General features: G+C 38.5%; 1 protein-coding gene across 5 annotated transcripts in view; it reads right to left on the reverse strand.

Annotated features, from left to right (window-relative positions):
* Nucleotides 1-7357, reverse strand: part of PIK3CB (phosphatidylinositol-4,5-bisphosphate 3-kinase catalytic subunit beta) — a 195775-nt gene that overhangs the window by 23380 nt on the left and 165038 nt on the right. For all 5 annotated transcript variants that reach the window (XM_027091692.1, XM_027091695.1, XM_027091693.1 and 2 more), the window contains one exon: nucleotides 433-611. In XM_027091692.1, the coding sequence (XP_026947493.1) occupies nucleotides 433-611 (179 nt within the window). The remainder of the gene's footprint in view (nucleotides 1-432; nucleotides 612-7357) is intronic.

Genomic DNA, 7357 nt, shown 5'->3' on the forward strand with positions numbered 1-7357 from the left:
TTTCCCATTATTACTTTTGTAGGAAAAGTAAAAATGAGAAATAATTTTCTAAATTCATTCAAAAATCTCATTTTGAAATAGGAAAGTTTAATTAGTAAATAATCTATGATGGCTGCCAACATTTTGCTTACATAGGATTTTCAACTCTTAGAAACCAGTAATATAGAAAGCAAATTTAATTACATACAATTGAAAGGAAATGAACTTGCATTAACTTTCACTAATCCCACAGGTAAATTTAGCTAGAAGGCATATGTCCTATTAACACAAGAATAACTTTTGAGAACTTTAACATTTTCCTTTTTTAATTATATTCCACTTACTGAGGCTAACAGCTGTCCCTACTGCTCCCCTAAGGCAGTCACTCAGAAATCCCTTCTGCATTGCTATTTAATGGGAGATTCACTAAGCACAGTACAGAAGGTCACTTACTAGAGTTCTGAGAGGATAACACATGGGTTCAGAGGTGATTGCAGGTCAGAGAGGGCTTCCCGATAAGCATTCTGTTTTAAACAAGTGTGCATTGCTTCTTTCCCTTTGGCTCTATTTAGCTTCATTGCATTCAGTTTGATTAAACTATTTAAAGTTTTTAATTTATTGAGTGCTTCAACCTGAAAAATAAGTTTCCCCACCACCAAAATTCATTTATGTTAAAAATAATATCATGTGATAATATTAATCAATACCATTCCCTCACCACCCTCCTCCCCACAATACACAGGCAGGACAACCAGCTAACGTAAAAACAGTGCTTGCTTTATGACAAGAATATTAGATACAACGAAAAAAATTAATTGTTACCTCTTGTTACTTAAAGCAACATTTTTCAAATGTTCTTGAACCTTTTCTTAAATAAAATCTTATAAACTAGAGAAAAGTAAAGAGACATAGATTATAGGTAAGAAGATAAGTATGAAACTTTACTCAGAACTCTGCAACTAACTGAGTAATAGAATTTGAAATACAATTAATCTGAACCACTGTAATTGGGCAACTCCATAGTATGAAAGGAAAATCTATGTACAAGTAACCCTGGGGTTGACATTCAACCTTACTACCTTTGTCATCACTCTTCTATAACATCTTCTCAGTATGTTCTCTTTCCACTAACAGTATAAAGTAAATTTTTGTACAATAAAATAGATACGAATATAGACAACAGTAGCTATTGTTCAAGTATAAATTAACTGGTTTTTATAATGAGGTAACCCTGGCTATCAAAACTTATGCAAAAAAAAAATCATGCAAGTAGTACAAGGGGAATCAACAATGGCCAACTGAATCAAAACCATGTGTCTGGGGCTTCCCTGGTGGCGCAGTGGTTAAGAATCCGCCTGCCAATGCAGGGGAAACGGGTTCGAGCCCTGGTCCGGGAAGATCCCACATGACGCGGAGCAACTAAGCCCATGCGCCGCAACTACTGAGCCTGGGCTCTAGAGCCCGCAAGCCACAACTACTGAGCCTGTGTGCCACAACTACTGAAGCCCGCGCGCCTAGAGCCCCGTGCTCCACAACAAGAGAAGCTACCGCAATGAGAAGCCTGCGCACCACAACAAAGAGTAGCCCCTGCTCGCCACAGCTACAGAAAGCCCATATGCAGCAAGGAAGACCTAGTGTAACCATAAATAAATAAATAAATAAATAAAACCATGTGTTTAAAAGTCAACTTTACTGGGCTTCCCTAGTGGTGCAGTGGTTAAGAATCTGCCTGCCAATGCAGGGGACACGGGTTCAAGCCCTGGTCTGGGAAGGTCCCACATGCCGCGGAGCAACAAAGCTCATGCGCCACAACTACTGAGCCTGCGCTCTAGAGCCTGCGAGTCACAACTACTGAAGCCCACACACCTAGAGCCCGTGCTCTGAAACAAGAAGCCACTGCAATGAGAAGCCCGTGCACCGCAACAAAGAGTAGCCCCAGCTTGCTGCAACTAGAGAAAGCCCGCACACAGCAACGAAGACCCGACACAGCCAAATATAATAAATAAAATAAATTTATTTAAAAAAAAACAAGGAAAGAGAAGTCAACTTTATTGTTTAGTAACTCAAGGTCTTTCCATGTAATATTATGTCAAATTCTGTAAGACCCAGCCTCAGCCAGGTATAAAACATAAAAAGGAATACTTTATTTTATCATTATGTCATTAAAACTGGAAACAACGAATGATAAAAACAGAATACATATATCAACATGTGAATTGTGTATAACAAGCATATAAAATATGTAGGCAAAAAAAAAATATGTAGGCACAAACATTATGAACACCATGGCTTGCATTTTGATGAACAGGAGATTTATTTTACACCATATTTTCATTTTTGAACTTTGCTTCTATGCAAGGAAACCACTAAGACTCTGTAGGGAGGTGAATTCGGCATGCAGTTTCTACAGACAGGCTGAGGGCTTGCTCACAGGAAACTGCGAAGGTTCTATGTAGCCTGGTGATAAAATTGAGATTGCTGAAGCTTGCCAAGTTAGCCATCTGTCAAAACCACAGACACCCCATTTCTCAACAATTTCAGGAGCTGTACAAACACTGGTGAAAAGGGAACTCGCTGAAAAATGGGCTATGCAAACAAGAATTTTTTAAAGTATTTCAAATTTGAATTTCTTGCATGTTTCTACAGTTGTGAATTTTCAGGGCCTAACCCTAATTATGTTGATATCCATTTCCTGGAACAGCGTTCGGAACACCCACATGGCCATAAGTCAAATACTTTAAGTGTTTCAACACCTTGTCACACTATAGGTTTACAGTGATAACAAGAACTGCCATGTAAAGGGTACAATCTTCCCCTGGCTGTTCATCAGTCAAGAAAAGAGTAAGAATAATGTGATCAGATATATGTCATATGTTTGCCGGTATAAAAGTCAAACTGAGGTTCCCAGAGAACCAAAATACATCCAGTGCTGTCTACTCATATGAATGAGGCCAAAGAAGTAGGGCCCTCATCAAGTGGAGTCTTAATAGACTTTGTTAAAATTTGGATTTTATTCCCTATGCAATGAATATTACTGCAGGGATTTTAAAAAGGGAATACATCTACATTTTAAAAAGATCATTTTATCTGCTGGGTAGAGAATAAAGGTACGTGTGTGTGTGTCTGTGTGTGCATGTGCACACATGCGTGCGTGCAGAAGAATGGAACAAGGGGCACAATTTAGGAGGTTAATGAAGACATCCAGGTAAGAAAGGATAGTGGGTTGGACAAGGATGGTAGGCATGAACACAAGAGAAATTGATAGGTATGAGATATCTTTAAAAGGACTATAAAATTAAGGGGACTAATAGTATCTGACTATAAAATTAACGGGACTAATAGTATCTATCTCATATTCTTGTGAAGAATAAATGGCCCACAATAAGCGGTGAATAAATGTTAGCTATTATTACCATCATTAAAGGGCTTTCCAAAAAGGAGGGATCAGATACAGTTACTTTAACATGAATAAAAAAACGTAAATTTTTTTTTACATCTTTATTGGAGTATAATTGCTTTACAATGGTGTGTTACTTTCTGCTTTATAACAAAGTGAATCAGTTATACATATACATATGTTCCCATATCTCTTCCCTCTTGCGGCTCCCTCCCTCCCACCTTCCCTATTCCATTCCTCCAGGCGGTCACAAAGCACCGAGCTGATCTCCCTGTGCTATGCGGCTGCTTCCCACTAGCTATCTACCTTACGTTTGGTAGTGTATATACGTCCATGCCTCTCTCTCGCTTTGTCACAGCTTACCCTTCCCCTCCCCATATCCTCAAGTCCATGCTCTAGTAGGTCTGTGTCTTTATTCCTGTCTTACCCCTAGGTTCATCATGACATTTTTTTTCTTAAATTCCATATATATGTGTTAGCATACGGTATTTGTCTCTCTCTTTCTGACTTACTTCACTCTGTATGACAGACTCTAGGTCTATCCACCTCATTACAAATAGCTCAATTTCGTTTCTTCTTATGGCTGAGTAATATTCCATTGTATATATGTGCCACATCTTCTTTATCCATTCATCCGATGACGGACACTTAGGTTGTTTCCATGTCCTGGGTATTGTAAATAGAGCTACAATGAACATTTTGGTACATGACTCTTTGAATTATGGTTTTCTCAGGGTATATGCCCAGTAGTGGGATTGCTGGGCCATATGGTAGTTCTATTTGTAGTTTTCTAAGGAACCTCCATACTGTTCTCCATAGTGGCTGTACCAATTCACATTCCCACCAACAGTGAAAGAGTGCTCCCTTTTCTCCACACCCTCTCCAGCATTTATTGTTTGTAGATTTTTTGATGATGGCCATTCTGACTGGTGTGAGATGATACCTCATTGTAGTTTTCATTTGCATTTCTCTAAGGATTAATGATGTTGAGCATTCTTTCATGTGTTTGTTGGCAGTCTGTATATCTTCTTTGGAGAAATGTCTATTTAGGTCTTCTGCCCAGTTTTGGATTGGGTTGTTTGTTTTTTTGTTATTGAGCTGCTTATAAATTTTGGAGATTAATCCTTTGTCAGTTGCTTCATTTGCAAATATTTTCTCCCATTCTGAGGGTTGTCTTTTGGTCTTGTTTATGGTTTCCTTGCTGTGCAAAAGCTTTGAAGTTTCATTAGGTCCCATTTGTTTATTTTTGTTTTTATTTCCATTTCTCTAGGAGGTGGGTCAAAAAGGATCTTGCTGTGATTTATGTCATAGAGTGTTCTGCCTATGTTTTCCTCTAAGAGTTTGATAGTTTCTGGCCTTATATTTAGGTCTTTAATCCATTTTGAGCTTATTTTTGTGTATGGTGTTAGGGAGTGATCTAATCTCATACTTTACATGTACCTGTCCAGTTTTCCCAGCACCACTTATTGAAGAGGCTGTCCTTTCTCCACTGTACATTCCTGCCTCCTTTATCAAAGATAAGGTGACCATATGTACGTGGGTTTATCTCTGGGCTTTCTATCCTGTTCCATTGATCTATCTTTCTGTTTTTGTGCCAGTACCATACTGTCTTGATTATTGTAGCTTTCTAGTGTAATCTGAAGTCAGGGAGCCTGATTCCTCCAGCTCCGTTTTTCGTTCTCAAGATTGCTTTGGCTATTCGGGGTCTTTTCTGCTTCCATACAATTTGTGAAATTTTTTGTTCTAGTTTTATGAAAAATGCCAGTGGTAGTTTGATAGGGATTGCATTGAATCTGTAGGTTGCTTTGGGTAGTAGAGTCATTTTCACAGTGTTGATTCTTCCAATCCAAGAACATGGTATATCTCTCCATCTATTTGTATCATCTTTAATTTCTTTCATCAATGTCTTATAATTTTCTGCACACAGGTCTTTTGTCTCCTTAGGTAGGTTTATTCCTAGATATTTTATTCTTTTTGTTGCAATGGTAAATGCGAGTGTTTTCTTGATTTCACTTTCAGATTTTTCATCATTAGTGTATAGGAATGCCAGAGATTTCTGTGCATTAATTTTGTATCCTGCTACTTTACCAGATTCATTGATTAGCTCCAGTAGTTTTCTGGTAGCATCTTTAGGATTCACTATGTATAGTATCATGTCATCTGCAAACAGTGACAGCTTTACTTCTTTTCCGATTTGGATTCCTTTTATTTCCTCTTCTCTGATTGCTGTGGCTAAAACTTCCAAAACTATGTTGAATAAGAGTGGTGAGAGTGGGCAACCTTGTCTTGTTCCTGATCTTAGTGGAAATGCTTTCAGTTTTTCACCATTGAGGACGATGTTGGCTGTGGGCTTGTCATATATGGGCTTTATTATGTTGAGGAAAGTTCTCTCTATGCCTACTTTCTGGAGGGTTTTTATCATAAATGGGTGTTGAATTCTGTCAAAAGCTTTCTCTGCATCTATTGAGATGATCATATGGTTTTTCTCCTTCAATTTGTTAATATGGTTTATCACATTGATTGATTTGCGTATACTGAAGAATCCTTGCATTCCTGGGATAAACCCCACTTGATCATGGTGTATGATCCTTTTAATGTGTTGTTGGATTCTGTTTGCTAGTATTTTGTTGAGGATTTTTGCATCTATGTTCATCAGTGATACTGGCCTGTACTTTTCTTTCTTTGTGACATCCTTGTCTGGTTTTGGTATCAAGGTGATGGTGGCCTCGTAGAATGAGTTGGGGAGTGTTCCTCCCTCTGCTATATTTTGGAAGAGTTTGAGAAGGATAGGTGTTAGCTCTTCTCTAAATGTTTGATAGAATTCGTCTGTGAAGCCATCTGGCCCTGGGCTTTTGTTTGTTGGAAGATTTTTAATCACAGTTTCAATTTCAGTGCTTGTGATTGGTCTGTTCATATTTTCTATTTCTTCCTGATTCAGTCTTGGCAGGTTGTGCATTTCTAAGAATTTGTCCATTTCTTCCAGGTTGTCCATTTTACTGGCATAGAGTTGCTTGTAGTAATCTCTCATGATCTTTTGTATTTCTGCAGTGTCAGTTGTTACTTCTCCCTTTTCATTTCTAGTTCTATTGATTTGAGTCTTCCCCCTTTTTTTCTTGATGAGTCTGGTTAATGGTTTATCAATTTTGTTTATCTTCTCAAAGAACCAGCTTTTAGTTTTATTGATCTTTGCTATCGTTTCCTTCATTTCTTTTTCATTTATTTCTGATCTCATCTTTATGATTTCCTTCCTTCTGCTAACTTTGGGGTTTTTTTGTTCTTCTTTCTCTAATTGCTTTAGGTGCAAGGTTAGGTTGTTTATTCGAGACGTTTCCTGTTTCTTAAGGTAGGAGTGTATTGCTATAAACTTCCCTCTTAGAACTGCTTTTGCTGCATCCCATAGGTTTTGGGTCGTTGTGTCTCCATTGTCATTTGTTTCTAGGTATTTTTTGATTTCCTCTTTGATTTCTTCAGTGATCACTTCGTTATTAAGTAGTGTATTGTTTAGCCTCCATGTGTTTGTATTTTTTACAGATTTCTTCCTGTAATTGATACCTAGCCTCATAGTTTTGTGGTCGGAAAAGATACTTGATACAATTTCAATTTTCTTAAATTTACCAAGGCTTGATCTGTGACCCAAGATATGATCTATCCTGGAGAATGTTCCATGAGCACTTGAGAAAAATGTGTATTCTGTTGAAAAACCGTAAATATTAAAATCATCTATGAAAACCTACGGTAGTTCCTCTGGCAATGCAAATGAGTTAAAAAACTGTAGTGGGGGCTTCCCTGGTGGTGCAGTGGTTGAGAGTCCACCTGCCGATGCAGCGGACACAGGTTCGTGCCCTGGTCCAGGAGGATCCCACATGCCGTGGAGCGGCTGGGCCCGTGAGCCATGGCTGCTGAGCCTGCGCATCCAGAGCCTGTGCTCCGCAATGGGAGAGGCCACAACAGTGAGAGGCCCGCGTACTGCAAAAAAAAAAA

This window comes from Aethalodelphis obliquidens, unplaced genomic scaffold (assembly GCF_003676395.1).
Source record: "Aethalodelphis obliquidens isolate GAN/ISIS:26980383/991018 unplaced genomic scaffold, ASM367639v1 scaffold72, whole genome shotgun sequence".
Classification (NCBI taxonomy): domain Eukaryota; kingdom Metazoa; phylum Chordata; class Mammalia; order Artiodactyla; family Delphinidae; genus Aethalodelphis; species Aethalodelphis obliquidens.